Raw genomic sequence first — 17,357 nt, forward strand, 5'->3', positions numbered from 1 at the left:
ATATTAAAATGAAAAGAGTTGGAAGGGAGTTTTTATTTCTTTTTCTTTTCTTTTCTTTTCAATTTTTTTTTTTTTTTTTAAATTTTCCCAGCAAAATATTTCGAAACATTTTTTTTTCTGTTCCCTCTCCGTTAGAGAGAAAAAACCCTAGCTCGTCCTCTCTTTCCAGTTTCCCTCCCTTTTCTATCTGATTTTTCCCTTTCCCATCTGATTTGGTGGGTTCGTCTGCTTCAATGGACTTCAATTGAACTCATTCCTTCCCTACTTTGAAGGATCTGTCAGCTTAGCCCACAAAACCTACCAACAATGGCGTCTTCCGACAAGGATGTTGAAGAGCAGCTTTTGGAAGCTGGCAATAAGATTGTTGAACCTCCTACTTCAGTTGAAGAACTTCTACCTCTTCTCGACGTAAGCCCTTTCGTTTTTCTTCTCTACGTCCTTCACCTGGATATATATTTATATATTTTTTAATTTGTGATTTTTTTTTGTTCGAAGGATTGTGTTTTACTCAATTTGTTTTTTAACCTCGTAGAATGGCGTCTCTGAAAGATTTTTTTTTATGGCTGTACTTTTTGTGGTGATATTTTGATGCTCGATTGGTTTTCCCTATACAATTTATCGTGTTTCGTATTGTCTGTCTGCCCTTCGTTGCCCTGTGTTGGAAGATCCCAACTTTTTTCTGCGTCCGAGCTGCACGCACGATAGTGTATGTTGTAAACACCACTTTGAAAGGAATTGCAGACATTGTAGCCGTTACTATTACCATTAGCTGTATACCGGGCCTTCAACAAGTTTTTTTTTTTTTTTTTTTATAGCTATCCACTTCATTCGCACGAAAGAAAAGTTGAATTGATTCTTAGATATATTTTCTTTACGTGTGTGTGTTTTGGTATTGAAATATATATCTGAAGCTTTAGATTTGAAGTAGCATAGCTTAGATTAAATAATAATTCAGTTGGGTAGCTGACATATTTTAACTTCACATTGAGGTGGCAGTAAGAGTGTCACTTTTGGTGATCTGGAAAGTAATGCGAGTGTCTGAATACTGTTAAGGAGTGAATTGATTGAGATTCTATAAATATTTGAAAACTGGTAAGGAGGGTCTGAGGGGATTACTTCCAGGAATGTGGATAATGGGTTCTAATGTATCGAGGTTCACGTTCTTAAGATCAGTCCGGCAGTTCAGCATCTCTTAAAATTTCTAACCGTGACTCTTAAATCTGTCTCTCACGTTGATTCTTTGAACTGCACATTAAATGTTTAATGAGGTACTTTTTCACCTTGTTGCTTTGATGTTTAATCCTGCTAATGTAGTTATTCTCCCTCTTATCTCTCCTTTCTTCTGGTGAAATGAAATGCAATGGAATGTTATTAGGTAAATTGGCCTTATAGGTGCTTTTATTTATTTATTTTTAAGGATCTTAATTTTTGTGGTTATGATAGGCAGCGCATTGCATGTTACTTAAATTTCACAATAATCTGCCTGATTGCAGAAAATTGAGAGTTTGCTGGCAAAAGTTGAACAATCCCCTTCAATATCAATGCAAATTGCACTCACTCCATCACTGAAAGCCTTGGTTTCTGATCAGCTTCTAAGGCATTCAGATATTGATGTCAAAGTTTCAGTTGCTGCATGTATTAGTGAAATAACTAGGATCACTGCACCTGATGCCCCTTACAGTGATGACCAAATGAAGGTAGTTAGAGATTTGGAATTTGGTAGTTAGAAATTTGAAATTTGAGAGTGGATGCAAAGTCAATTTTCTACTCATCAAATTTACTTCTAAAGCGTTCAATTTATGTTGCTGTTCAGGAGGTCTTTCATCTTATAGTATCATCCTTCGAAGATCTCTCTGACAAGTCAAGTCGATCATATGCAAAGCGGGCATCAATTCTTGAAACCGTTGCAAAGGTTAGATCATGTGTGGTCATGCTGGATTTGGAATGTGATGGATTGATCATCGAGATGTTCCAACATTTTCTTAAGACAATAAGGTATTGTACTATATTTTATTTTGAAATCAAATTCCTTTTAAATTTGTGCTCATAAGAGCACAGTTATGGTAGCTATTAATTTTCCCACAATTCAAGTTCTTTTGCAAGGGCATATATTTTTTTCCTCCATGAAGTACTACTAGACTTCTATCCTTCATCAGAAATTGACCAACCATTATATTAGGTGCTTTGGATGATATATAGTTCCTAGCAGTGGTATTTGAGTGCATTTGAAGGATTGGAAAGAAAAACTCTACTGAAAAAGTAAAGATGTAATGCAGTGAATTAAATTAGCTGGCTGTATTTTGGTCAATTCCAATAACTGTGGTTAATTTCATGTAATAAGTCTTGTTATTAGTGTCACGGGGTGGTAGTAGGTTGGTTAATAGGCAACCTTTACATATTAAGGAATGTCTGTTTTATTTTCAAGGCTTCTTACATGGAATTGAATTTTCTTTGGTTGTTCCTGAGTTTAGACGTTACTTCTTTAAGTTTGGTATTTGAGCCTGAATGAGAAAGGGAATTACTTGCAAGAATGGGAACAATGAAGAATCTGGCTTTAATGGGAATGGAAAGTATCTTCTTTAGCTTTTGAATAGTAGTGCTCGATTTAGCACAGTCTCCTTCCTTTTGTGGATTTTCATTTTTGACGACAACAAGATGTGAAGTGCCACACAAAATTTAACTCATCTTGATAGCAAGACTGCGATGGAAAAACCTTTGGATTAGTTGGATAGCATTGCAATCAGTTTCAAACTTTCAATTTTTTTTGTTGTCTTTTAATAGCTATTGTTAAATCACCTATGATCCCGAAAAGTGGGTTACAATAAATTTAATTCTCTCGATACTTTAATAACCTCCTACTTGTGGGGTTGATAATTTGTAGAAGGTTCAACAAGTGGAAATAAATATTACTTGGGGAGGGTGACTTCACATGGGTTTGAATGCATGACTTGTTGCTTTGATATCATGTTTTTTCTGGAGTAAATCATTTTTCTCTTTGTACAAAAGATCCAAGAATACACAAATAGAATAGTAGAGAAATTCCTGTAGAAACTAATTATAAAAGGCAAAAAAAGAAAAAGAAAAAAGAAGATGAAAAATATTTATATTTTAATGTAAACACAAATATACTGTTTTAGTTTTAGTTTTGAATACTTTTTGGCCTGTTTGAGTTTCCATAAATTGGGGAAATGGAAAGTTCTATTGTATTTTCACACTTTTTTGTGAACGTGTTCTTCTTTAGTCTTTTTACTTGGCTGGATTAAAATACATGTAAATTTTAATTTGCAAAATGTTGCCTGTAATTGTTATTGAATTGGAGCTGAAACCTGATAGGAGATTAAAGATAAGATAATAACTTGTAATGATGTTTTGGCATGTTGCCGGCCATGCCAGTTCATGTAATAAGTTGCTGATATTTTGAAGTTTTGATGACTGCAGTACCAACTAACTCTTCCCTGGTGTTTGTAGAGTAAAAGTTGGTTTGGTTTGATTTTAATAATGCCAAGTAAAAGATTTACTAAAGCTAATTTCTGATACTTGAAACAACGTTTTGGCAATTAATTTCTGAATATACAGATCACCAAACAATCTCTTTGTAATTTGTTCTCCTTTGTGAAATATATACCACTTAGGGTTATTGTTAGCTTTCCATTTACTTAATTTAGGTCTACCATTTTTCTTCTAAATTTCTTACAGCTTGGTTCTATTCTTTCTTTGAACATCTTTTGTTTTTCCTTTTTGAAAGTCTTGATTAGTGTCTTGAACATTTTAGCATTTTTATTTTGCCGACTTGGAAGTCCTAATTTTTGGAATTTTGATTTCCAATATGTTATTAAGTTCATTGACAGCGTTCTTCATCCAGGGATTATCACCCAGAGAATGTATTTTCGTCAATGGAGACAATTATGAGCCTTGTTTTAGAAGAAAGTGAAGATATGGCTGTAGGGCTCCTATCTCCTATCTTAGAAAGTGTTAAGAAGGACAATGAGGTAATGTGCTTTGGGTTGTTTTTTGTTCACTCCCCTCTCTTTTCAGTTATTAATATTTTCATCTTTGATTTTGGGTTGAATCTTTCAATATAATTACAGGAAATTCTACCCATTGCTCGGAAGTTAGGAGAGAGGGTTCTTAACAACTGTTCTACCAAGCTCAAACCTTATTTGGTTCAAGCTGTAAAAACTTTGGGAATTTCTTTTGATGATTACAGTGATGTTGTTGCTTCTATATGCAAAGATCTCTCGGGCTCTCTTGAGCCAAGTAATCTTCATGATGCTGGTGAAAATGTGGTAAGTTCTTAAAGAACTGTTAGCTGAGTGTTTTTAACTATATATTCTAAGGTTGGGTGCCAGTCAAGTCTACTATTAGTCCATCTGTTTGCCCACCTCCTAATATTGAGTATTCTGTATCTGGCTATGATTTGGCAGCATAAAAACAAAGCCCTGTAGGTTTTTACTCTGTTATTTTCAGGGGAGACAAGTGATTAGAATTTTTTATGATATTTGCAACCATGCCAAATTTTATCTCACAAATCTGCTGTGGGTCTAAATTTTGATTCTCATGTTTAAAATTTATAGGATATGTGATTTGTGATGTTGAATACAGAGTTTGGGTTTTTTAGCTTGAGTTTCTGGTTGTTGAAATAATTTTTAACTCCCAAGGGTCAGCATATAAGATAAACTTAACCTTGACATAAGTGATGATTATATGATTTTGACATTTCTCTTGAATTTTAATTTTATGTAATGGTTTCTGCATTTTATCCATTGAGTGCAAGACAGTTAGAATGTCTATGGATGTGGTAATGCGACCATGCAATGCTTCTTAAGGAATAAGGCATATTCTTTTTTGATTTTTATTTTATGAAGCATTTCTTCCCTTGCTAGAACAGGCAGCTCTTTATAATTTCGTGTAAGTAACATATACAAATATAATATATTTGGGTGGTATGTGGAATGTTGTTACTTTTTGTAGTTTTATTTAACCAATATTGAGTAAAATGGTGTGGTATGTATCAGGTTGAAGAAAAACCAACAGAAGTGGCCACACCTGAGAGAGTTGACACGGGCATGGAGAAACATCATGATTCAGTTAAGAGCAATGGAGTTGCACAAGGGGGTGAAGATGGCTCGGTATCTACTTTGGAGAACAAGAAGGAAGAACATGGTGAGGAATGCAAAGAGGTGAAATCACCCAAAAGTCCTGAACCTGCTAATTTGGGCTCTGAGAAGGCTAGCAATGTGAAGGAAAGATCTGAAAAGTCCTCCAGGAAAAAAGGTAAAAAATCTAATCAGTCCTCGAAATCGACTGAAATTTCTCATGTTAATTCCCAGAAGGGATCTGAGAGCCAGCCAGAACGTGAAAGCCACAGTGAACATCCTGGTTCTCCACGTGAAGACCAGTCTGCTGAAAATTTGCCTTTGGAAAATGAGGCTGATGCCAAGCCTTCCTCACCCAAGGCTATGGAGATTGAATCTGCAAATGTTGCTTCACCTTCACTTAGTGAAAGTGTTCCTGATGAGTGTAACAATAAGTCTGGACAGGGAAATAAGATTGGACAGGCAAAAAAGAAAGGCAACTCAGTTAAAGAGGGGGTAGCATCATCTGCAGAAGTTTCAAAAAAATCATCGGATGGAATGGATGACTCAGGAGCAAAGCTTGATTCAGATGCTGAAGAGAAGGTTCCTGCTGGAGTTTCTGATGATACTAAGGCTGCCGCTGAAGATGCAGGAGAAAGGGAAAGTGATACTACAAGTGATTTTGAAACTAGGACATTGAAGCAGTCTGTTAGGAAGGGTGATGGAACCAGCAAGAGTGGGGGGAGTTCTTTAAAACAATCAGAAGTCAAGAGAAAGAAGGGATCAGGGAAATCTATTTCTGGAAAAAACGTGAAAAAATTGTCAGGTGATGATGATAAAAAGGTGGGTGGAGTAATGTTAAATCTATGTTTTCCTTAGTTGTGATAGAATCTTATATTGATTGATGCATTAGTAATTGGTTTGTTGAATTGTGGTTATTCTTCTAGGAAACCACACCTGTGCTGAAACCAGCCTCCAAAAACACCAAAGATGAGAAGATTGTGGACAAGACTCCAACAACAGTTTCCAAGAGGAAACGAACTCCTGTCAAAGAAAAAGTATGTTTCTACTGTATAAAGTTAATTAGTAATTTTGTTCCATGTCATTATTGATGATGATGTTTTTACTTAAAGGAAAGAAATTTAGTAATGTTGCGATTGTTGTATTGTAGTGTGCTCATGAATGTTAGTTTTTTGTTCTCTCCTAAATTTAATTTGTGGGACTGGAGGCTGACTTGTTCTCTTAAGAAGCTACTAATTTCTTTGTATTTTCCTGATTACGTGTCAGGTCAATCTCTCTTTTTTGTGCATTTATGAATCATTTCGTGAGGATTTAAAAATGTGCCTGCTTCTTGTAGACATAGTGGCTGATTGGTGCAAAGTTCTTTGTTTTGAGCATGAAACTCAATGATGCATGACCATTTTTTTTAATGAAAATTCTGATATCTATTTCCAAAAAAAAAAAAAACCTAACTAAATAACCCAAAACCTATAAAAGTAATACTATTCCTGGTTTCCAGTATTGCTGCTATTTTTTAAATTTTAATATGATCTTACTGACACGTTAGTGATTGGTGTATTGCACTTTTTGTTGTTTTAATAACTTAAATCTCATTTTCACATATTGTTATTTTCAGGAGTCTGGAACTGGAACTGGTGGAACCAAGGGTTTTGATGAATCTTTGGTTGGTTCAAAGATAAAAGTGTGGTGGCCAAAAGATCGCATGTAAGTGCCATGGGGCCCTCTTTTAGCTCTTTTGGGTTTCTTTGATGCGTGGTATCATAATATAATAAACTTAAATCGTAATGCTCACACAATATTTGCACAAGTATACTTTTAAAATATTTTTGCACATCGATACCTTATTTAATTCGTGTTGTAAAACGATACAATCATGTGGAGGTTTTGAATTTAAGTGTTTGGAAGGTGAAATATACCTTCCTTATCAAGGACCAACCGCGAGATACTGTGGAGGCTTCTAGAGGGCTTAGGCAAAGAAACCTTTTCCCCTTCTCTTCATGCTGTTGGTGGGTAGATTTTTAGTCATGAGTGTGAAAACGGAGCTATTGTGGGTTTTCAGGTAGGGAGGGATCTTCACTTGTCATCGTATCCATTGTGCTAATGATACTATTTTTCTTTTATTCAGATAGGGAGGACTCCTTTGTAATTCTCAATTGTATTTGTTGCGTTTGAACTTATTTTGGTTAAGAACATTGATAGGTCCAATAGAGTGCGGTCTTTGACATTAATTGTGTGTGTATTTTTTCTTGGAATTTCATTGATAAATGAAATAAGGAGAAACCCCAAACACCAATGGGTGATTAAGATAGGGAATGCCAATTGGTGACTACGAAAGCTATAATGAATAAAAGGGTGCTTAATTTTGCACCAAGAAAAAACAGAAGACTAAACTAACTCCGTGAAAGTATTTAAGGAGGAAAAAGTGTCATGGAAAAGCCTTCAATTCTTTCCTCTTGGAAAGTCAAAAGAAAGCATGCAACAGAGTCAACTAAATTGTCTTAGAACCACCAAAAGGATGACCCGCAATAAAGAAGCCAAAATATCATAAATGTTATTGAGGCAAGTAAAGGACTATCTAAAAGCATGCAAAACAACATCCCAAAAGCTAGGAGATTCAACATGATGATGACACTAGTGACACCAAGGGGGAGAAAGATGCATATAAGGCATACAATGTTGTAGACGATCAGTAGCATTTATGGCACCCAAGCTAAGCTCTCAAAGAAAGATCCTCATCCTTTTTTGGATAATGGTCTTTCCAAATCACATAGCAAAAAGAAGACAAATTAGGATCCGTTATGGTCAACCAAATCACTCACAGAAACCAGGGCGGGGTCAAGAGGCCAAAACCAAGAATCAGAAGATGAATGCATTCTGACAGAAGCCAAACACTAAGATAAACATGCCATTCTGAGTAGTAATTGGGCGTTTGCTAAGTTGTGAACTATTCTCTAGCTGCATGTCTGACAGGTCTCTTCCTTTTTACCTGGGTTAGTTTCTTCCTTGGATTTCTTGAAAGGGAAGGAGTTTGACTTTTATTCAATTAGTTCTTAGCGGATTCCTACATATTTCATACTAGTGTTTAGGAGTCTTGACTTTTTGAGTAAGATCCTTGAAAAGATTGATGAGGGAAAGGAGGGCCTGTAAGTTAGGTAGGACACTATGTCAACGACGTTCCATCTAGTAGGGTTGGTATGTTTAATTTGGTACTTCGTAATGGGTTGATGCTGGCCAATGGCTACAGCGTTTCCTTTGGAATCTAGTTCTATGCGACATTAGGTCTTTTTGAGAAAGTATGACGCAGCTCATCGAAATGGGCCTCAGGTCATGGCGTGGTCAGACGGCACATCCAAAAATCCTTGGTAAGCATCTTACCTCCAAATATGTGAAGATTGTTGGTAGCTCATAGAGCCCTGTGTTTGGAGTTCCCTTGTCTTTGTCATTCATCTTCTTCAAGGTCTAATTAGCCTCTTCGATTGACTCTTTTTTGGGTTTATCTCTTGCAGTTATTAGAGTATTAAGTTGGAGAGAAATAATGTATCTTAGGGGATTAAGTGGTGGTTTAGTCCATAATTAGGTTTTATTTGATCCATCGCTCCAGTTGTGTTTAGGGTTTTTGTAAGTTGGAACCAGTTGCTAAATCTTATTCTATTGGATTTGAGCCACTTCTTGGCTTAACTTTAGCTCCTTCACTTCTTCTAAAAAAAGTTTATTTATTAAAAAGGCCAATCTATAACCATTTGGTTTTTGGAAATTTTGCTTATAAACATATAAAAGTTGCTCTGTTTTAGTAAACTAAATAAATTGTTTTCCAGGGAACTTCCATAATTACTTGATGCGCTAACTTTTCATAATTCCTTGTGAAGGGCCACATGCCTAAGACTAAAAGCACATTATATGTGTGTGTGTGTGTTTGTAAAGTAAACAGTGTTCTCAACAGTCATTTATGAGATTAAAGAAATCAATATTATTAGAGCACCCTGTGCGTTTCTTAAAGAAGTTTGTACTGCATTTTCACACACTGTTGATCGTTTGGTTCATTTATCCATAGAAAAACTCAAACAATTATGATGGGCTGTCTCGTTATTTGTTGTGTGACATCTACTGCTTGCAGGTTTTATGAAGGTGTCGTTGAATCTTTTGATCGTGGAAAAAAGAAGCACAAGGTAAGATTTAATTGAAATTACTCTTGAAGTTGGGCCAACACCCCATCACGTCAACTTCTTAAATTGGTTTAAACAACTCAACTTCCATAGTAAATACTCTTGAAGTTTGCACATTTATCGATTTTATGGAATCTTAGGGGGACATTTATCGAGGAGCTTCATCTTTCTTCTGTCCTTTTCTTTTCACATTTATCGAGTAACTCCATCTTCCTTAAGTTATCTTTTTACAATTATTGAGAAACTCCATATTACAACTCTACACCCAAACACAAACTTACTAACTTCAAGATATTAACTCCACTTAGTGGGCCAAACACCCATTTGGGTTTTGTTTTGTTATTGTTTTTGCTTTGCTTTTCTTTTGGTTACTATAACTTGCATGCATTTTAGTACATATGTATGGGTTTTATATGTTATATACACTTGTGTGATAAAACAGAAACACCTTAAGAATGGTGAAGTGTCAGCGTTAGGTTTCGAGATTTCATTGACATGTTTGAAACCGTGAAACGATAATCTAAGCAGAGAAAGAAAAAAGTACACTTTTAGTCTAAGTTTTGAAGATTATTCATGTTTGGTCATTGAGTTCTCGAAATGTGTCTTTAGTTTTTAAGTTTTTAAGAATAGGTGTGGTTAGTCGGTCTCGGAGTATTTGAAATTTATCTTTTTAGTTTGTCAATTTTTGAGAATAAGTTTTAAAGGTCCTTGAAGTAATTTTGTTAATTACATGACATTTTAAAGAAAAAGAATGATCTCTTTTTTTCAAAATCTTTCTCATCTCTCTACAGTTAAAAAACAATCGTCGCTCAAATTAGAAAAATAATTTTTAAAATTTCATGTGCCCTTTTTTAGGCCATGGGACATGGGTTATTGTATGGATTTCTTTTAATTAAATAAAAAAGGTTTTAGAAGCTGATGGTTTATTGAACTTTTAATTCAATTGTGGTAGTGAGGATTGAACCTTTAACTTTTTAGAAAGGAAGGTCATGACGATTTCTGTTGAGCTAAGATCACATGAAGCGATAATTTGTCAAACTGTTCACATGTCCTCTTTTTGTTTTTTAAATGAAAGTGTCGCCACATCTGTATGGTGTCGTTTCTGTGTCTGTGTCTATTCTTCTTAGTGCTTGTACATACACATGTTTTTACGTATTTTACAAATGTCGTTCTATGCAGGTATTGTATACGGACGGAGACGAAGAGATACTAAATCTTAAAAAGGAGAAATGGCAGTATATTGATGATGCGTCTGAATCTGAGCAGGTAGGTGGCTGTGTGAATATTTTGCTTGTTGTCTGAGCTAAGATCCTCTAACCTTGAAATTTGGTTCACGACTTCAGGAGGAAACAACAGATTTAGTGAGGTCAGAATCTGCAGTAGAGACGTATGTGCAGCAGACTTTTCAAATTTTGCTCCTTTTGGTTCATTAACATTGTGAATTTATTTTCCTTTCTTGCAATGATAAATTTAACCTACTATTTTAGTTTTCTATAGAAACGCCCAAATATAATCTATCTGGGGTTTTCCGTTATGGAGAGAAACACATCATGTGATATTATTTATATTAATTCTTTTGTTTTTTTTTTTGTTACAGACCTCAAAAGAAAAAGGCAAAAGTAAATGCCAATGAGTCTGCAAAGCGAGGAAAGATGGATGCTTCACCCAAAAAGTTAGTTATATTTCACGACTGTCCAGTTTCTCAATATTGGTTCTAGATCTTTAATCATTAAACTCAATTCTAGGGGTGGAGTGACTTCCTCCAGCAAATCCAAGGGTGCAGCTACAAAAACTGACAGGAGCAGTGGCAGCAAAGTTGAAAGCAAGTCGAAAGAAAATACCCCTAAGGTTGGAAGACATACAGCTGTTACTGGTAGCAAATCAAAGGATCAAGGCACTCCTAAAACTGGAAGTAAACTTGGTAGCACAGGTCCAAAAATCGCTGGCAAGTCGAAGAACGATGATGCCGAATCCAACAAGACTAGCAAATCTAAGGACGATGAGACATCCACACCTGCCGCTGTTGCAAAGTCCAACAAGCAAGATGTATCGAAGACGGGGAAGTCCAAACAAGAAACCCCAAAAACTCCTGTTTCAAAAGGCAAGTCTACCAAGACGGGCGATAAGTCTAATAATACCAATCTCTCCACCAAGGTTAAGTTCACATCTTCAAAAGCAAAAGAAAAAGAAAAAGAAAGTGGAGATGTGAAGAATTCATCTACTTCTGGGAAAACAATGGAGAATTCAAAGGGAAAGTCACTAAATTCATCCAATGATCAGGGCAGTGAATCCAAGTCGGGAAAGAAAAGAAGAAGAGAGTCAAAAGGTTGATCACCACGTATATTCCAAAAAGGTTGGAGTTGTCTATTCTTGCCTCGGTTTGCACCACATATTTGCAAATTCTACTATGAGTAGTTCTTGGCAAACGTGATCTCTGGATCTGATGATCTCATTGGCACATTTTCGAGATTGTCGTATATTCTTAGTTAGGTAGGTTAGCAGCAATTATAGGAGTATGGCAGTTCTCTTTGTAGTTGTTTGCCGCTATTCATATCATCTGTGGGAGGTAATAGTAGAGGATCCTTAAGTTAGCTTTATGTATTACTTGGGCTTTTGTGAAACAAAGATTGCCTTATTAGAGAAAGGAAAGCCATCAGATTTAGAACTAAGGCTTTTGTAGGCCTTTCTGTCTTATCTGTTGTCTTACCCCTTTTAAACTCCCTGGGTGATTTTCAGAGTAATTGTTAACCTAACATCATCATCATCATCCCGTATTTGATTAATCGTTTTGGAAGCTTAACCTTATGGAGCATTTGGCTCGTAAGTTTGGGTCTGTATAGCTTATCAAACTTCCAATTTATTTATGAGTTCTTTTTCCATAGATTATTGATTCTTTAAATCTATATGTTTATATGCCACCATCTTATAGGTTTACTTGTTTTTACTACTTGACGTGAATTTATCTATCCTGAAATTGGTTATAGAAGTTCTAACTTGCTTGACAACCCAACTTTTTTATTTCAAATTATGGCTTCTTCAGTTCAGTTCTTTATGGTGCACAGATGTGATGTTAGAATTGTGATTTGAATGTTCTTTTGCTAGTACTTTTGGACTGTTATAAAATAAATATCAGTTTGTGACTAATTGGAAAACCATGGCTTGGTATTTGTCTATATACATTTCCTTGGAAAACTTTCACACAGGCCTTGGATCTCCTTTGGTTTGACCTCATGAGATGAGTGTGAGAGTACTTGCATTGGTGTGGTATCAAACTCGATATATTTTGATGCTCGAGGCTGTATATGGAGTATTTGGCTTAGCCAAACATTTATAAAATGGTTAGAGTTTCTCCTTTGGAATTTATTAAGCTTGATTTGTTACGTTGAAATTTAACTATTTGATTTTCCTTTTGAGACAGTTTCACGACACCATCTAGTTTTCGATGAACTTGCCATTCGTGAGTTTGGGCCTTTCTTGAGGCAACCCATAATGAAATTTTTGTTCCATAGTTTTATGTTGGATTTGGAAAGTTTCAAGAGTTGTCTATTCGGTTTAAAAACCTAATACCGATTGACATATTAATAACTAATTGGCCTAGTATATTACATATAAATTTCACTTCTATGTATAGTTTTGTGTTTGGTAATTCATAAATTTAAAAATGATCGAAGACAACTAGAACCTATTATACGCAAAATTGAAAAATAAAAAAGAAAAACTGATACATTTTTTTAAGAAAAAAGTTTAGGAACTGATTTAAAAGTTAAACAAAGGGGAAAGTTGAGTAAGTAAAACATTGAAATTAAAAGTACATTGAAATGATTGAAGTGGAAATAGAAATTGTTAAATTTGCAATTTTAGGTAAGTTTCGTACTTCACTGAAATTGAAGGGTTGAATTTGTTGTTTTTGAACCAAATGTGGACATTAATGCATAGTCCCCACTTCCATCGTCTTCTTGTGCCCTTTCTTCAGCTTTATATTTGCAGCTCTCTCAGTTCTGTGCTTCAAACCGTACTGCTTCCCTCTGTCTTTTCTTTGTTTTTCTTTGTTTTTTCCCCCCCCCAAACTTCACCGCTAAAAGTGCTTTGTCCCCTACTGCTTTCTTACACCCCCCCTATCAATACTCTCTTCCCTCTCTTCTTTTCTTTAGCTCTTTTCTCCAACCCTTTTCTTCATTTTCTCCCTTCTATCTCCTTAAATATTATATTAAATCTATCAAAACTATTACTCTATAGTTAAATTTTTGTAATAAATGTCTGTAATGTTACTTCTTCGATTGGTGTTAATTAATTTTTAGTTGTTAGGTATTCTACATATCACTTACTTTTGATTTTCAATTTCATTTATTTAAACTTTAAACTTTAATTTGTTTAAGGGTTTCAATATATATATTTAACCTTTTTGAATTTCAATTTGGTGTTTTAGCCTTATAGGATGGGTTTTGGAAAATATATAGTTTAACCTTTTTGTCAAACATATGGATAGGTATAGCAACAACTACTTTTGATACTTTTTTCTTTTCTTTTCTTTTTTAATGAAAATCACCGCTCATGATAATTACTTTTAACCTTCTATATTAAATTAACCCCAAACTAATAATATACAAAGTTTAGGTTAAACTCCGACTAATTTTAAATTTTATCTAAACTACATTGACAAAAATTTGGAGAATTAAAAGTATGGAAGTTGAAATTGAATAAAAAGAAATAGTATTTTAAGCTAAAGTTTAATAGAAAGCAAAGAGAGTGCATACAAAGTTTAGGTTAAACTAAGTATTAATGATCTATTATTTGGACGTTATTTTGACTTTGTTAGCTTTAAATTGATATATTAAAAATCTGACTGTTTATCGTCATGTTTAGAATTTTAAATTAATAATATATGGTCACAGTTTAAATATGTAAACAAAATGATTAAAATGATAATGTAATTAGACACAAAGGTTAGGGGAGAAAAAAAGATAAATATGTATTTTGTTCTTTTTGAAGAACCTAATTAATCTTATTTATTTATAAAATTGGGATTAGAAATAATTTTCCTTCATACTAATTTATTTCTACAAAATAAGAAAAATAAAAGTGAAAAATATATATATTTTTTCCTAATCTCTAGATTCCGTTCTACTTTATTTTATCTTTTCTTTGATCATAAGTTTTAAATTTTGATTTTAATTTCTCGAGGTAAGTTTGAAAAGATAATAATTCTAATTTTGAGATTCTAGTTTCGTTTCAATTATATGTTTATGATTTTTTAAAAAAGAAAGTACTAAAAGTCAAGTGATTAGCGTAGTTACACTCGAATATTTCAATTAAGTTGATGTATTTCTGACACCCTCGTTTGATCCTTATATTTCAAATTATATAATTTTTCTAGATTTTTAACTACTTACTTGCATTTCATTTTTAAGTTGCAATGTTTACAAATTCATTATCTTTCATTCATAACTAAAATTAAATTTAAAACTCACTTCATAATTATTTTAAATGATGAAAAGAGGTTAACGTTAAAAACTTAAAATGAGGACCCGACACACCCATCAATCATCATGCATGTTATTCAAAGAAGTGCTAAAAATAAGTTAACCTAGTGGAGATAGTGAGTTATTAAGGTAGGTGGATAATACAAAGGAAAGAGAATGTGTACATAAACAATGGCCACACATAATTTGGAAACATGAATGTTGAGAGTGTCCACTTGGCGATGAATGAATATATATATATATACACACACACTTATGAGTGTATTTTAATTTGATGTCCCTCAAAGGCTCAAAGGCTCAAAGGCTCAAAGGCTCAAAGGCTCAAAGGCTCAAATGCTCAAACTCTCTAACCTTTTTGTTTGAGCTTTAGTGCCTTTGAATCCTTATCTCACTATCAACATTCAAACACCCTTTTCCTTTTTTCTTCTCTCTCTTTGATTTGGAATAAAACGTCACAAAGATTAGATTTTTTTTTTCCTTTTTTTATTTGGGGACTCACAAAGATTAGATTACATACACATTCTCTCTTTTTTCCACACATTTTAATTATTATTTACATCATTGAAAAGTTCACTTTATACATTCAAAAACTATACCTCAAGAGAAATTATTATAATTAATGTACGGTTTTTCATATTTCTTACATCTTTATTTTAACAAAATAAAACTAATAAAATACGCTTTATTTATTTATTTAATAGATATTAAGCTCCTACCATTATCTATTTATTTTTTTAGAGTTTATTATTATAAATATAACCTAACATCAACATATTTACGGTGTGAGTATAACAAAAATAAATAAAAAAGGTCATGAAGTCAACAAGTTTTTTTTATCTTTGTTATGCAATTTTTCTTTTCATTTCCATCGTCTTTCTTTTGTCACTTTTATATATATATATATATATTTTTTTTTTAAATTATGACTTTTGTTTTCAATTAATCATAAATCTTGTATAATTTTTTCAAATTGTTATTTGTTTTAATATCGTCTACTGAATATAAAATATTATGAAAAAAATCGTTAGAATATTGGTACATGATCGTTTAATTTAGGTCATGTAGCAAAAATCATGAAAAAACCCGTTAAATCATCGTGTACCAAAAAATCTTGAAAAAAAAACCATTAAATGATCGTGTAACAAACATATTAGTTCCTGAGTGACAAATTAATCACTAGGTGACTGAACCATTTTTGGATATTTTCTATTTTGGGTAGGGATTTTTACTGTTTTTGAAATAGTTTCATAGTATCCTTTTGTTATATTTTTTAAAAGAGGGAATTCTTTTAATTAGTTTTGAAAATTAGGTTTTTTTTTTTCTTTTTCTTGCAACAAAAGCATTAGTGCTTTTTAAAAAAGTGTTTATTTGAGTTGGATACTTACTATTCACATTATCAAAAGTGTTATTATGAACACAATCTTAGTTGAGTTGTCAATAAACCATGATGTGATTTGTAATCTATGTTAAAGTCAAAAGACATAACTAATTTATATCTTTTTATTTTGGTGACCTACATCTCACTTCCTAATCTAATTTCAACTTTTCAAACTATCTGCCTTTTCTCATTTAGTTATAGAAAATAAACCAATTTATTTTTTAGAGATGTTTGTTCTAAGGTTTTTTAAATGGAACATTGTTATGTATAATTATATATGAAAACATTAACAAAATTAAATATCGTAACCACGAATCATTTCTAATAGATTGATTAATTACATTAATCTAGTTTTTTAATTAAAAATGAGTGCATTACAATATGATCAAGTTGATTAATATTAATCATAAATTTCATTTGCATCAATTAATTTTAATTAAATAATATAAAAATAAATACTTTAATAAACATTATAAAAAATAATGTAATAAAAAGAGAACAAAATATATTTCATAAAATTTTCTTTAAGGATAAATAGTTTGTGTTTTTTAATTATTTTTGAGAAAAAAACCATTTATTTCATAAATTTTTACTAGTGAGAATAAATTAAGTAAATATTTTAATATATTATTATTGATTTATTAAAAATAATAATTATATTTTGTTTAAATTACATAATCTATTAGTAATTAAGTATATTCAAAATAACATTAGGTATAAAATAGAAAATAGAAGAAGAGAGGGAAAATAGTAAAGAAAATCCTTCTCAATGAAAAAAAAGATGAACGAAGAATAACTACTTAATTAACTAACAATCTCTTAATTATATTTAGTAATGGTATGTTATCTATAAATTAAGACTTACAACCATGAGTGGTTTATATTTTAACATCTACTTTGAGCAAACATCCAAAGTATTTCTTTAAGAAATACAAACACTATATTTGTGAGAAATTATGAAAAAAAAGAAGATAATTTTGAAAAATTAAATGGTTTCTTAAACTAACTATATTTTTATTTTTTGGGTGAAAAACGTTAGATTTACACTTAATTCTTTTTATTTGAATTAAAATACATTCAACTTTTTTATTCTCCTAATTGATATCATTCAACTTTTTAATGATATCAACTAGGAAAACGTTTCGTAATCCTTAATGGTTGAGTTTGAAACTTTTTAAATGTATAAATAAGGAGTTAATTAATTAGAGGATTCAAACTACGATTTTTTTTTTCTTTCGAA

At 32.6% G+C, this 17,357-nt stretch overlaps 1 protein-coding gene across 1 annotated transcript; it reads left to right on the plus strand.

Moving 5' to 3' along the window:
• The first annotated feature begins 100 nt into the window (after positions 1-100).
• Positions 101-12,140, plus strand: LOC101205018. Its single transcript, XM_011651543.2, has 13 exons — positions 101-408; positions 1,494-1,697; positions 1,814-1,995; positions 3,863-3,989; positions 4,089-4,286; positions 5,016-5,918; positions 6,023-6,133; positions 6,712-6,800; positions 9,211-9,262; positions 10,439-10,525; positions 10,603-10,646; positions 10,857-10,931; positions 11,005-12,140. The coding sequence occupies exons 1-13, from the start codon at positions 307-309 to the stop codon at positions 11,588-11,590; spliced, it is 2,760 nt and encodes a 919-aa protein (XP_011649845.2). The 5' UTR covers positions 101-306; the 3' UTR covers positions 11,591-12,140.
• The last annotated feature ends 5,217 nt before the right edge of the window (positions 12,141-17,357 follow it).

This window comes from Cucumis sativus, chromosome 2 (genome assembly GCF_000004075.3).
Source record: "Cucumis sativus cultivar 9930 chromosome 2, Cucumber_9930_V3, whole genome shotgun sequence".
Lineage (NCBI taxonomy): Eukaryota > Viridiplantae > Streptophyta > Magnoliopsida > Cucurbitales > Cucurbitaceae > Cucumis > Cucumis sativus.

Excerpts from the sequence above, each read along its gene's own strand:
- LOC101205018 (XM_011651543.2), top strand. The coding sequence starts at position 307 with ATGGCGTCTTCCGACAAGGATGTTGAAGAGCAGCTTTTGGAAGCTGGC. Across the intron at positions 6,801-9,210 it reads TGGTGGCCAAAAGATCGCAT|GTTTTATGAAGGTGTCGTTG; the intron begins GTAAGTGCCATG and ends TACTGCTTGCAG. Across the intron at positions 10,526-10,602 it reads ATGCGTCTGAATCTGAGCAG|GAGGAAACAACAGATTTAGT; the intron begins GTAGGTGGCTGT and ends TCACGACTTCAG.